A 14914-nucleotide genomic window follows, 5' to 3' on the forward strand; every position below is an offset into this window, starting at 1 on the left:
AACAGCAAGAAAATAATAGCTTCACCACTCTCAAGGAGGCTCTAATGTGCGCCCCTAGTTTAGGTCTACCAGACTTGAAAAAGTTATTTCAACTGTTTGTAGATACAAAGCAAAATGTGGCAGTAGGAGTTCTCACCCAGAAAATAGGAACCTGGCATCGCCCGGTCACTTATCTGTCTAAATAGCTTGACAATGTAGCCAGAGGGTGGCCGGCTTGCCTCAAAGCAATTGCAGGAGCGGCATTATTAACACAGGAAACTAACAAGTTGACTTTTGGACAAAAGTTAGATATCTACACACCCCATGCTCTTAAAGCTGTCTTAGAAGCAAAAGGACATTTGTGGCTGACCAACCCACGCATGCTAAAGTATCAAGCCCTAATAATACATAATCCAATGGTTATATTAATTCAATCAAACTCACTGAATCCAGCCACGCTGCTGCCTGAACCAGACTTGGAAACCACACACAGTTGCATACAAGCTATTGAAAAAACTTACGCTAGCCGCTCAGACATGAGAGATGTCCCCCTGCTTGATCCAGACTTTACAATATACACGGGTAGAACTAGTTTTATGTAAGAAGACATTCGAAAGGCAGGATGTGCTGTGGTGACTTTGGAGGAAGTATGGGAAGCTGAGCAACTTCCGCCCGGTACAAATGCTCAGCTAGCTGACCTGCATGCATTAACTAGAGCTTTGGAGTTGGCAAAAGGAAAGTGTATTAATATTTACACAGACTCTAAGTATGTATTCCTAACAGTGCAAGTCCATGGAGCCTTATACAAAGAACGGGGACTTATAACATCAGGGGGAAAGGATATTAAGTATGGACCACAGATATTGTGTCTGCTGAATAGTGTGTGGGAGCCTAAGGAAGTAGCTGTAATGCATTGCAAAGGGCATCAGAAGGGAGCATCAGATATTCAATTAGGAAATAATAAGGCAGACTGGGAAGCTCGCATTGCTGCACTAAAGGCACCTTCTGAGCATACAAATTGTCTAGCTTTGTGGACCCCTGAGGAACAGGACCAGGGTAAACCAAACTACTCTCAGGAAGACTTGGACAAAGCTGAGATGCTGGAAGCAAGGCAGGAAGATGGTTGATGGATTTTGCCAGACCAATGAGTCTTTATCCCAGGATATATGGCATGGGATGCAGTGCAACAGGTTCATAAGCAACTGCACCTGGGAAAGGCGGCACTGGCAAATGCCCTGAAGAGAGAGGTTTATATTGACAAAATACACAGGATTGCAGCAAATATTTGTGCTAGATGTGAGATCTGTTCCACCAACAACCCAAGGCCAGGACCCCAACTGCCTCAAGAACATCAGCCCAGAGGAAATTATCCCTTCGATTCCTTGATGATTGATTGCACTGACATGCCATGCTCAGGTCCCTATAAATCAATGCTAGTCATAGTATGTACATACACTGGATGGCCGGATTGCATCCCTACAAGGAAGAAAAAAAAAGCAACTGAGGTCGCAAAAGCCTTGCTTCATATTATTATTCCCAGGTATGGGTTGCCATCTAGAATCTCTTCAGATAATGGTCCTGAATTTATCTATAGAGCCACCCAAAAGATAGCAGCTATGCTAGGAATAACATGGAAGCTTGACTGTAGTTTCCATGCTCAATCAGGAGGAAGGGTGGAGAGAATACATAGGCCATTAAGGAAAAATATTGGCAAAAAAATAAAAATATGTCAGGAAACTCAGCTTAAGTGGCCAGATGCTTTAAATATGGCCCTGGTTGTGGTAAGGTGTGCCCCACAAAGGGGGCTGCTCGTGTCTCCCTTTGAATTATTGTATGGTGGAGTCCCCAACTTGCTCAAACCAGGTGGTCCAGAACTCTGAACAAGTGGCAGATATGTTAAATTAGAACAGTTGCAGGCTCTTAACACTATAGTCCAGTGGCTACAACAATATGTTCTAACCCAAAGACCCCATGTCTTGGTTACACTAACACATAATATACAACCGGGACAGGAGATCTGGGTAAAGGATTGGAAGAGGGAGGTTTTAAGCCCAAAGTGGAAAGGGCCATATACTGTTGTTATGTGTTCTCCCCTTGCTATTAAGGTGGCTGAAATCAAATTGTGGATCCATTGGTCCAGGGTTAAATTGGCAGCCCCCACCCAGTGGAAAGTGAATAGTGACCCAACTCAACCCCTTAAACTATCCCTGCATCGTAGGAGAAGGAGCCTCTCCCCTTCTGGTGACACTCTGGAAGCTGTACCCCTGCGAACGGGAGAGGTGAAGAAAACCCCTGCAGGTTTTACTCCGGAAGCTAACACCCATCGCACGGGCAACAAAAATCCCCTGCTCTGGAACCTGCAATCGCGTCACTAGTATTAGGCTTCTCTAAGCATGGAACCCAGCCAAAGGATGAGGGAAACTGTTTGTATTAGAAAGGGGCTCATGCCAACTATTTGGGTGATTGTGGTGTTGCTGATTAGTATTGTCATTAATTCCCTGTTAGCTATAGCCCTGTTTATGGCCTTGTGGAATGAGGGGGGAGTATGTAAAACTGAGTGCTCCAGATGAAGACCCGCCAATATATGAAACTCCCCAATAATCTCACGATTTTAGTGAAGTTTCAAGGGGAGGAATGAGGTGGCCAGGGAAACGTTTATAGAAATATATCTTAATAGGAATGCTGGATGCTGTTTTAGGTAATAGATAATATTAAGCTTGGCTGTGTAATGTAACCTAAAATCATAAAGATGTGTTCATGCTATGTAGAAACCATTTTACAAGAAGTGCCAACTGAAAGTCACAAATGGTGTTAGATATTACACATGTAGGGGAGTGTGGTTTTCTGCACATTGGATAAACTTCCCTTTTTCCTATGTGTGTTGTCTTAAGATATGAACTTCTCTCTTTTAGTGTGTTAAAGGTAGATAAGAAGTCATCTGTTAGGTTAAGCGTGGGCGGCAAGCTGTATAAAAATGACACCCTGGGAGTAACTCAGGGTTCAGAATCTGTCATGTGAATGCTTTGAACCATTGTGCACAAATAAAGCCTGTTTTCTCCAACCCTTCATGGTCTTGTCTTCTGAGGTAAGTATTGTGGTTTTTCTACAACATTATCATCCTGCACAAACTTGGTCTATTTGGTTAATTTATTATTTAAAATATTGCGTGAGCCTAGTTCAATAACTGTTAGGTAGCAAACAGAAATGTGCAGAAAATATTGCTTTCATCTGTTTTCTTTTTTTTATTTTATAAATATTTTATTGAGTTTTATAAAGGTAATAAAGGGATAGGGTCAAAAAGGATAGGACAAAGGGAAACATACAAAAATGTTAGACCAGGGGAAAGAGTTAATACAAAAATGGGATTAATCCCACAAAATAACATAGTTTCAGCAAGTCTACCAGTCCAGGTTTACATATTAAATCTTAATAATTACTCTATTATTAAACAACTTTCAATATAATCATGTAAATAACAAATTAGTCAATAAATCTCATTCATCTTACTACTTAACAATGCTTAGTATTAATTAATTATAATAACTTTAAAATAATATATTACATAGTAATTACAGTTTCCTCTTTGTATAGTTGTGAGCTTTCATCTGTTTTCTTAAGAGTTTGTATTATTTCTTTTGTTTTCAAAGAAACCTTTAACAATTCAGTGTAACTTCAACAAAAATGCACCAAAACCACATTGTACTGAATTTGTTAGGTTTATATTCAGTTTTTCTTTCAGGAATTATAGACTTCTTTTAATTTTATCATAATATCATGACTAAATAAGATTAATTAAGCTGAGAAATAGTGATTGGATCAAAGTTAGCAGTTGAGTTTCCTTATCTCAATGCAGTTCCATATCAATATTTCCCTCGTTCACATCCAGCAGCCTAGATCAGGGCTTTTCAACCAGTGGTATGCATACCACCTGTGGTATATTAGCACGTGGCAGGTGGTACATGGCCCTGCCCAGCCAAGTGTAGTGGGGGAGGGAACAAGTCAGAGCAGCGCAGGACTTACTGTGAGAGAGTCCTCCGGAGCTGCAGAGTGGCTGGGGCGAGTCAAAGGCTCCAGGCTTGGCACTTCCGGCTCACCCGGATGAGAAAGGAGGAGAAGGGGGGCGGAGACAGGAGAGGCTATAAAAGGAGGCAGTTTGGGGGGAGAGAGAGAGAAAAAAAGAGGCAACCTTGGAAGGAGGCAGAGTCAGCTCTAGCAGCAGTATGGTGGCTTGTTTTTCGGTCTCTGGAGGCTTTTCCTTGTTTGATGAATATATGGAAGAGGGAAAATAGGGGGGCATTCAAATTCTTCCTTCAGAAGGAGAAGGGCATGAGAAAGAGGGAGGCAGGGAAGGAGGGAGGGAAGGAAGTCCCGCCTTAGCATTTGCCATCAGCAACCCTCCCATTGACTTTGCTTGTCAAAAGGTTGCAAAAGGGGATCAACTTGACCCTGGGACACTGTGACCATCTTAAATATGAATCAGTTGCCAAACATCCAAATATAAATCACATGACCCTGGGCATGCTGCAATGGTCATAAGTGTGGGAAATGGTCATAAGTCATTTCAGTGCAATTGCAACTTTGAACAGGTTTTTTTTGTTTTTGGTCATCAAGTTTTTGACACCTTGCTAGATGGTACTCAAATATTGCCAGGTACTCAAATATTGCCATATCCTAAAAGTGGTACAATCCATGAAAAGGTTGAAAAGCCCTGGCCTAGACCATAATGCCTTTCAGGCCAATTGTTATCCATATAACAACTCTGTTAATTCTTCATCTGAAATATCACTGTGAAATGGACCTCTGGGTGACAGAAAGCCTCAAAATATTGTAGATCTTTGATCTTGCATCCATTTAGCATCCTAGATCTAGGCAAGTTAACGTCATGCATGCAACACATTGGAATGTAACCTAGACTATCCAGTTGATATCTGAGCAACTCGTTGCCAACCTTACCTATGCTGAAAACGTTGGCCACCTCATCAGAATCATTTGAATGTTGTTTGATGTAGCGAATTCCCAGAATGCTGTATAAGACTAGGCTATTGTTTCCAATATCAGCATCCAGTGCAACAAGTTTAATCAGCTCCGAACCCACTTTTGCATCTGTTGCAACCCCTAGCAGAAGAAGGAAATTAAATGACAAAGACCAACAAATCCCTTTTGGAAATAGTGCATTCACCTCTGGGCCTTTGGAGTAAACCAAAAGCATTTTTTAAAAATAAAATTGGGGCTTGAAGCTAGCCTTTTATTTTGCAATAAAAGTGAAACATTGCAGTTTCAGGAGATAGCATCCTTATGTCTTACTCACACAAGGTCATTCAGAAAATGAGTCAGCTTTGAGACTATTTTCTGGTCACAGTGAATTTCTTCATACCTGCTGTGTATTCTGATTTGGTGAACCGGGGAGGTTGATCGTTAATGTCAGACAGAAAGATGCGGACATCCTGCAGGGTATTATCAGTGCTGAGATCCATCGCCTGGAGTCTGGCTGCTCGGCGACCTTGAGGAGGGCTCCAGTTTCGATTGCTGGAAGCTTTGACAATGATAGAGTAGAAACCCTGTTTCTCTCGGTCCAAGTCCCGAAGAACCTGCAATTTCCCTTCCCGACTTAGTTGGAAATTGTTCTCTCTGTTACCAGCTGAAGAAAGAGAAGATTAGTCAGGTTTCCTTTAGACTCCTTGCTTTCTAAAATGGGGTTTTACTATGAGGTGGTAATTATACTGTAATAAAAATCTAAGCAAGAAATATGTTTAACCAAGCTCTTCTCCCAAGACCTGGATAAAGGAGTGTGGCATATTCCTTTTGGGAATACGTGGGGTTAAGGGTTATATTTCTATTGCTTCCCTGGTCTGTCATTTTTTTCATGTTAATTATAGAATTTTCAATTGTTTTTAATATTTCTGCCCAGAGTTGTTGTGGGGTTGGGGTGTTTTAATTTGAAAAGAGAAAGGGAAAGAAGGGAGAGGGAAAAGAATTCAAGTGTGTCTTTCTTTACTTATCCCTGCTAACCAATGTTATGTGCTGGTCCAATTAAATGAAATGAAGCTGTTGAGGAGAAAAGATTAGATTCACTTTTGGAAGTGAGACACCAAGTCCATTTGTAAATTCTGTCTTTAAGAAGCCATGTAGAGGTACATTGCTCAGTTAATGACTGATGGATCTCAACACTACTGCTTCTTTATCCTAAGCAATAATTTTTACAAAGTGCATTAAAAAGGCAAAATGGATATTATAGGTGGTGAGGATAACACGGAATGTAGTGTTAAACTATCCAAAGAAGGATGATGAGAAGAACTGAAATCTACCTGCGACGAAGTAATACACAATAGCATTGGCACCCTCATCAGCATCCACTGCGCCCGTGACATTCCCTACCACAGTGCCCGGGCATGAATGTTCAGGCACAGAAAGAACCTGGTAAATGGGGCTCCCTTTCTGCAGGAGTAAAAAAAAAAAAAAGGGGGGGGGGAGAATACAAGGCAACAACTTTTTTTAAATCATGTGATACAGCAAAACAGATGCATTACTACACGTTATATGAATTATGTTCATGAGAATAAAAAAGCCCTCCCTAGTCATAAGCAATATAAATTTCAATGAAGTTGCTTCATGAGCTGGTATAGGTATATAGGTTTTAAAAAACTATTTTACTTTGCTAGTTGTAGTTGATTATAGGGGGTGGTGCTTATCTCCGTTTCAAGGCCATTGAGCTAGCGCAGTCTAAAGACATTTCTAAGGTCAAGTGTTGTTACCTTCCACCCAAAGCGGTACCTATTTATCTACTTGCATTTGCATGCTTTCAAACTGCTAGGTTGGCAGGAGCTGAGGCGAGAATGGGAGCTTGCCCAGACGCAAGGTGCCCGGGTCTCAAACATGGGCTGCTGGCTTTCCAGCCAACATGTTCAGTGTCTTAACTGTTGAGCTACCGCACTGCCCCATAGTTACATAAGATGTGACATAAATATGTAAGATTGCTGGGAGAGGAAGCATAAATCTTATCTTCCTTCTCTTGGGATCCTGCTATTATAATTAGTTGTTCTTAAGTTTATATTCTGCCTTTATGTGCAGGAGTTCAAGGAGCTATAGATAGTGCTTCTGCTTCCAATTTTCCACCATAAATCAACCCTTGAGATTGGAGGGCTAAGAAAGAGTGACAGGCCCAGAGAAGATTCCAGGGTTGAGGTCATTTAGAACCCAAATCTCTCTAGTTTTAACCTTTAAATCCTAAACCTAAACTGCTGCACCACATTAGATCTCTTCTCTTACTTTTTTACTTATCTTTCTGAGACCAGAAAGAAACTCTATTTTGGTCATTGACCAATAAAAATACATTCAGTAGAATCAATATCAATGGTTACTGGCAACATTTGTAAGTGAAATTTACAAAAGTTTAATTTCTTTTGGCCTTTATGAAACATCATTTGTACATAGTTTGTACACATGGATCTGTGGAATCCATTCTTAGGAGGTTTTTAGTTTCACTGCAGTCCAGGTGAAAACATTTATTTATTTCCTTATCAAATTTATTTGCTGCCCCTCTCAGAGTTCAAGGTGACTCCGAGTGTGCAGTATAGAATAAAATTTAGTGATATATTAGTCAAAACAGTAATAAGGCTTCATTTTATACTACTATTTTTATACAAACAATCTTCCTCTTACTATCCTGAAAAATATATTTTATTTTTATTTTTCTGCTTTAGTTTAAGAACTTGGAAATAATCATAAAGTGACAACAAACTTCCTGTACAATTAATGAAGTGAATAAAAATATTTTCTCCAAATGAATCTGTTTCTAAATATAAGTGACCAAGTAAATGTTAATCCGTGCGCATCTTGGAGGAAACAGGACAGCTACTCTTTTAAAGATGTTTCTTAAAGGAACTTGCTCTACTTTGGATCCTAATCTGCCCCAGGTCCAGGGAAGTCCAGAAGGGAAGAGATAGACCTGCTTACAGGTGGCTTCAGGAAAACAGGTTCATTGTCGTCAATATCATCCAGGGCTACCTGGAGAGGTTGCATTGTCTCATAGGCTGGTTGACCTTGATCACACGCCACGATGATTAACTATGGGAAGAACACATGAAAGGCTAGTCATATAAGGGGCTTGTCAGTGGCAAAGGCAGAGGCTCCAAAGAGAGGCAATTGAGTTCCTTTATTGGGGTCTCTAACTCCCAGTTCATGGACCAATACTGGGCCATGGCTTGCCAACAACCAGGCTGCACAAACAAGTAATGGGATGTAGGCAGCACACAAAACCATACACTCTCCGGTCTGTGGAAAAACCTTTCTCCATGGAACTGGTCCCTAGTGCCCAAAAGGTTGGGGACCTCTGGACTACACCATAAACACAAAATTAGAGCATTTTCTAGTTAGAAAAGAGAAACATAAACAGACTTTTAAAAAAATTGTTTGACTATTTAACTATTACCATTAATAATTAATTTCCCCTTTTATTTAACTTGTGTTTAATCTTCTGTATTGATGCAAAACCATCTTAAAGAATATCTCCGCTGGCTTCCGGTTCGCGGCGGTATGGTTGAGCAAAGGGCGTCATCCCTTTGCCGACCGAGTTTCCCCTGCTGGTAGACCCTTTAGAGCAGTGGTTCTCAACCTTCCTAATACCGCGACCCTTTAATACAGTTCATGTTGTGGTGACCCCCAACCATAAAATTATTTCCGTTGCTACTTCATAACTATAATTTTGCTACTGTTATGAATCGTAATGTAAATATCTGATATGCAGGATGTATTTTCATTGTTACAAATTGAACATAATTAAAGCATAGTGATTAATCACAAAAACAATATGTAATTATATATTGTGAAATATTTATTTCTAATTTCAAATAAATGAAATTTTGTCTTGAAGCATGGGTGCTCCACCTATGGCTCTGAAGAGAGACCTGACCTTTTCTCTTCTTTAAATGAGCCCTTGGAGTTGCCTGATTAGGTTAAGAATAACGTGTGAAAAATTAATATGATTGTGTATGGGGGGGAGTGCTTATGGGGTGGGAGAAAATAAGGATTAGTTGAGGTGATACTCAAGGGGAGCTATATTTGTAGACATTTGTTGTCCATGTGTGTGATGTGGCCCACAGAATTTGCCTCTTCAGCCTGAGCCACTGCCCGTTTTTCTACCTCCAGCTGAAATTCACTGAGTGTGTGGAAGAGGACCTCTGTCCTTCCAGGACAATTGATCCTAATGACCTTCAGAGCTTCTCTCTCTAAAAAAGGCAGAAGGGAAACCTTGGCTCTTTTATGACTCGTGGATTTCAACTCCCAGAATTCCTGAGCCAACATAGCTCAATTCTGGAGCTGTGCCTGCCAGAATCTTAAGAGATTTTTGGAAGGAGGTCTTGTCTACTGAGGCAGAGGCAGCAGAAGGGAAATCCATTCCTTCCTCCCACCTCACTGCTGGTTCCACTGAGCAATAATGAACTGCTTTTGGTGCAGCAGCCAGGGCAGGAAGAATGGGGGGCATTACTGCAGCAACTGCAAGAAAAGGCCCCTTGGAGCTTCTTGATTCCACACTAAGAGCAGATTCATTTTGCCCCCCCCCCTTCCCGGCTTTCCAGAGGCACACTAGGAAACAGAGAAAAGGCAGCAGGAAGGGAAAGGGAAACACATGCTGCAGTCCAAAACATCCACCCAAAGCAGCTTTCAACCCCCAAGCCCCCTCCCCTTTGATCTCTTCCCTTTTCACTGCCTGGACCAGTTTTCCTTCTCCCACTTGTAATGAAATGGCGCTCCCTTCCCCTGCATCCCACAAGTAGGAAGCCATCAAGGGGGGGGGAGGAGGGATCGAGCAGCAAGAATCAAAAAGTATGTGCTGTCTTAAGGAGGGCTGCAGGGATCTCAGAGGAGGAGAGGACAAGGGGGGGGGAAATCAGCTGCCGTGGGAAGAGAGGAAAAAGCTACTATACTTTTATGCCCGCCACATAAGTAGGAACAAAGCTCCCACATTTATCATTAGTGTGATCTATCACTGGGAATTTAGGGGATCTAATGCAAACTTCCAATTGTGTGAGGATGGGTTATCTGGGAGCTCAGTTAATTCCTGTGCAGCAACTGCCACCAACTACTCTCTTCATTAGGTTTTGCATTATCATGGGTGGACTGTTTTTGCATGGGGATTGTGTTTTGTTTTTTCCTAGCGTAGGACACCTTCAACATCATAGGAAAGCAAGGGCATTATCTTTTAGCAATGGAGATGTCCTGAGCAGCTTTTTCTGGGAAGCGAACAAACATACTACTGCTCCTTCCTTTTATAAACTGCCCGCCTCAACGTAAAGCTTGCCGGGCTTCTTGTAAGCTCAGTCGCATCTGCGCGCCTGCTCGCAAGATCTCAAAGCTTGGTTTTCTTCCTCCACAGCAGAAAAGTCGGGGAACTTTCCTAGCCATCCAGCTATCTGTCCGCCCATGGAGGAGCAGTGGCTTTGTAGACATACCCATCCCCCCTTTGAGTCAAGTGTCAGTTTTATAACCTGCTATCTGCCTCAAAGCACTTCTCCGTCGCGAGGAGGCAGAGGTAGCAGCCTGCTGGGCAGATGCCTTCTTTTTCTTCTTCCTCTCCCTCCTCCCTGAAATGATGAGAGTAGGACGCTGCTGGCTGGGTCACTCTGCAGGGGAAAGCAGGGCTCTTTCTCTGAAAGATGCTTTAGCCAGCTGAGGCTCCCGGCAGCAACACAGCAGACAACCTCTACCCCGAAGCACGCCAGAGCCGGGCCAGCATCTGTGAGCTCCAGAAGTAGCGCCCGAATGCGGCTCAGCCCTCGCCAGGCCAGATCCTTCCCTGCTCGAGCTTTCTTCCGCCTCCTGCTCCCCTCGCCTGGAGTGGTGTCTCGGTTCCTAAGACTATCAGAAATATGTGTTTTCCAATGGTCTTAGGCGACCCCTGTGAAAGCATCGTTCAACCCCCAAAAGGGTCTTGACCGACAGGTTGATAACCGCTGCCTTAGAGGGTCAAAAAGACGCATTGGAGGAGCATCTACCATTGAGGAGGCTTCTCGGATAGTTGCAGAGGAGCGGTGGTATCCTCTGTGCACCGAGTATATCCTTTGGGTCGACAGGGTAAAGATCAGCCAGTAAAATGGCCGATCATTTAGCTGTGCCAACCGTAAGCCATAAGATCATCTAAGCAAGCAGATCCACCGTGGAAGATTCAGTGAGATTTTTTTTAACCTCTATTTTCTTTTTTTTTCCTGTGAAAAGTTTTTTTTCTGGAATTATTCCCCTTTTTGTTGAAGTGGTGTTTTAAATGGGGGGGGGAGAACTTAAGAAAAGGACAAAACCTATTTTTGTTTTAATGGCTGATTCTATTTTTGAATACTTTGGAGCCCCAAAAAAAATTCTTTTAGAGAGATTTAAGAGGCTATGCATCTGGAGAGTACTATTTTTTCTTATTTTTTATGTTTTCTGAAAAGACTGATTATTTGATTAACTTTGATTACTCGTTGGGGGACATCTTCTGCTGAAACTACATATCGCTTTTGCTATTTTTCTTTCTTTTCTCCTGGAATTTGCATAAAGGAAATAGACTAAGAAACTTGGGAGAAGATTGGATATTGAGTGACTGTGTTTAAATATAGTCTCCCCCAAAAAGATAATGTCTTCAAATATGATAAAAATGGAGGAAACCCGTTCAGACTCTATTTATAAATATATTTTGGACAAAATCTTAGAAAACACGGAGATGATAATTGCTTGTAAAAAGGAGATTTCTTTACATCGGCAAAGTCAAGCACAAGCTTTAAGTGAAACTGTAGTTTGTATTCAAAAGACTTGCTCTCAGCTTACTGAGACGGAAGAAGCAAATGTACAGTTGGATTTGCAATCAATACCAGGAATAAGTCTTGATATAAATGGTCAGATGACCTATAATATGGAAATGGAGGAGCTTACTTCGAAAGGTCAAGCTGATTTGCAGATACCATCTGACTTTCTGAAAGAGGAAAAACTATTGGAAGAAGAGCAAAATTTGACTAAAGACGACTATACCAAAAAAAGGATTTCAACTAAAGTTTATGCATCCTTGAAAAATATGGGAGATGACGCTTTGGCACGAGCTTTTCAGAATGACTATAACTCTTATACCAGCCTAAGAAAATGGATAATGGGAGACCTCTTGCTCCTATGCACAGTGTGGCAGAAGACAATGGGAGAGCTATTTGCGGAACTAGAGACTCGACTATGGAAACCTATTTGGAATAGAAGGAAACCCAGAATAAGATATAAATATTAAATTTGAGATGAAAATTATGGATGGTAAAGGTTTTATAGCGATTTGGACTGTCTTGGATTTGGTTTGTGTTAAATGGGAGGCTATTATGAAATGATTTAGAATTTAATATTGAAGTATAGCAAGAATATGTTTTTTTTGTCTGTGTATGTTTTTCTTTTTTTCTTTTCCTATTTGTGGTTTTTGTTTTGGAATGAGATGGAATTAATAATTTGAGAATTATTGAAAAAGAATAGAAATATAGTTGAGAAATGTTGGAATTTAGTTTTGGAGCTGATATGTTTAAATAAGAGAAATTTGGGGGCCCTGAAATAGTTAAATAATTAGGTTAGCTTAAATTCAAATATTTGGAAAAATTAATAAAGTTTAAAACAGGATCTTTGGGATAGATAAGGAGCTTTTGTAAAAGATTATTGACTAATGAAATTTTTATCTGGCAATATACTTAATGAAAATCTGTGTTAGAAATGTACTGATGAGATTCCAATAACTTAAATAGATAGAGAGCGTTGGTTTTAAGCATTTAACTTATATATAGTGACATATTAATGAATGAATTGGCTATAGGATTGTATTAATTTGATTATTATATTGATATTGAGCAGTTGAAAGTTTTTATTGATTAAGGAAATTTATATTTAGATATATTAATGAATGAATTTATTTGAATTTAATTGATTATAATATTCTACATAGATAGAGAGGGAAGTTTTAAGAAATATTGTGTGAATTGTATATATATATAATGTTATTGTTTTTTTTTGTAATTGACCACCATATCTCCACGCTGGTTCTTAAGCTTCTGTTGGTGTAAAATGAAAAAATAATAAAAATTGTTTATATATATATAAAAAAGAATATCTCCATTGCCTAAGAAAAATGATTGCTTAACTTTTTAAGAAAGGAACTGAGTGGTGAAAAGTAGTAACAAAGCAGAGAAAATAAAACTGTTCTGTTGAGATTCTCTTGTAGGTCAGAAAAAGAAACTGAGTAGGAAGGTGCTGACTTAATTCTTTCAACCCACATGTTCAACTCTTCTGCAGTGCTTGAAAAGAAAGGAAACATTCATTAATTTCTTAGTCCTCTGAAATGTCTCATCTGTGGTTACATCTGACTTGCTAATTCATGAATGTGGTAGGCTGATTTAACCATACACTATTCAATTTTGAGAAACTTCTGAGCAATGTGGGACAAAGCATTCTAACTTGCCTTGGTAAGGACAAATCATCATGTAGCACAGAGGTCCTCAACCTTTTGGGCACCAGGGACCAATTACGTGGAGAGAGGTTTTTCTGTGGACCGGAGAGGGCGTGGTTTTGTGTGCTGCCTGCATCCCACGGATGGGGCTTTGCTTGTTTGTGCAGCCCGGTTGCTGGCATACCACGGCCCAGTACCGGAAATTGGGACCCCTGATGTAGCATATTCTTATAAAAGTCACAATGTTTCTGCTTTGTGACTTACACTGTACATGGCTTGCTTCTCCCGATCCAGTCTCATTGCTGTTTGAATGAGCCCACTGTTTGGGTCAATGGTAAAATATTCCCAATCCTTATTTCCAGCACCAGTTTTGAGAAGGGTGTACTGCACAGCTCCATTGAGGCCCTCATCCTTGTCAGTAGCATATACCTCATACACATTGGATCGTAAGGGGATTTCCTGTTTACGGATACAAGGATCATGTATACAGAACAAGTTGTTTAAAATATAGACCAGGGGAACATGGGAAAATCACATCTCCTATGAACAACCACTGCATGCAGATCTGAGAATTCCAAGTTACAAACTTCCAAATGTCATCACCACATAGATCATGGCTTTAATCCATCAAGATTTTCCCACAATCCTTCTGAATAAGACACAGAAATAGTATAATAACTTACTCGCCTTAATTGTACCCATGGATTCTCTGCTCATGGTAAAAAAAAAAACATGATACCAGTCAGTTTTGGCTAGTAGACCAGCCAATTCAACCAGAGACCAGTGCTAAGTTCTAAATTTCAGAATCATTAGTTAACAGGCTACTTTGAAAGCCAACACACTGTTGTCTGAATCCCACCAAGTAGACAATATTTATAGTGTATTTACAAGCTAGGTTTCAGGTTAATTTGAATGCAGGCTCACATATTTGGCCTTCTGATGATTCTGAGAACTTGCCACAATGGAGACTTCATCAGCTCAAAACTCACTAATCATACTGCTGCATAAATATATATGTTCCTACAAGTGAAGAGATTAATAACTGAAAGTAATGTGTTAACCAATTCTAGCACAAGCTGAGGTGCAACATTAGCTAAAATTGAACACTACATATTGCATTTCTCTTGATAGAGCAGGTATTCTGTTTTGGAACTCAGAGCCATCTGAGTATCTTGAATGTGTCAGTACACACCATGTACCTTCTAGATGCTGAGCATGGGCTAAAACTAGGAATTGGGTGTTGGTTGTACTTGTGGTGTATCAGCCCATGGGTGCCAGAGCTGACTGGTAGTTATTGTGAAACTAAGAGAATGGATGGGAAGGCTGAACTGATCTGAATAAGGAGATCTAATCTTGTGGTGTTGAGGAACTTGAAACAAGAAAGCAAAGATATGGATTTAATTGTGAATATAAGGGCTAGAATATAGAATTGGTGTCCTCTTGGTTGGGGTGGGTGCCTATGAAAGTAGGAATCCACAGATTTAGTGACTGTGGCATGAC

The 14914-nt window shown here is 40.5% G+C and overlaps 1 protein-coding gene across 9 annotated transcripts in view; it reads right to left on the reverse strand.

Annotated features, from left to right (window-relative positions):
* The window catches only part of CDH23 (cadherin related 23), a 641486-nt gene that overhangs the window by 15881 nt on the left and 610691 nt on the right, over positions 1–14914 (reverse strand). For 8 of the 9 annotated variants that reach the window (XR_005553851.1, XM_039320524.1, XM_039320528.1 and 5 more), the window contains 5 exons: positions 13679–13873; positions 7933–8043; positions 6285–6414; positions 5354–5617; positions 4933–5094 (listed from right to left, as the gene is read on the reverse strand). Coding sequence is in view for 8 of the 9 variants with exons in the window: in XM_039320524.1 (XP_039176458.1) it covers positions 4933–5094; positions 5354–5617; positions 6285–6414; positions 7933–8043; positions 13679–13873 (862 nt within the window). In the remaining variant the exon portion in view is untranslated. The remainder of the gene's footprint in view (positions 1–4932; positions 5095–5353; positions 5618–6284; positions 6415–7932; positions 8044–13678; positions 13874–14914) is intronic. The other variant, XM_039320527.1, reaches the window with a different exon arrangement.

The sequence above is a fragment of the Crotalus tigris genome, unplaced genomic scaffold (assembly GCF_016545835.1).
Source record: "Crotalus tigris isolate CLP2741 ecotype Arizona unplaced genomic scaffold, ASM1654583v1 scf7180000023654.2194447, whole genome shotgun sequence".
Lineage (NCBI taxonomy): Eukaryota > Metazoa > Chordata > Lepidosauria > Squamata > Viperidae > Crotalus > Crotalus tigris.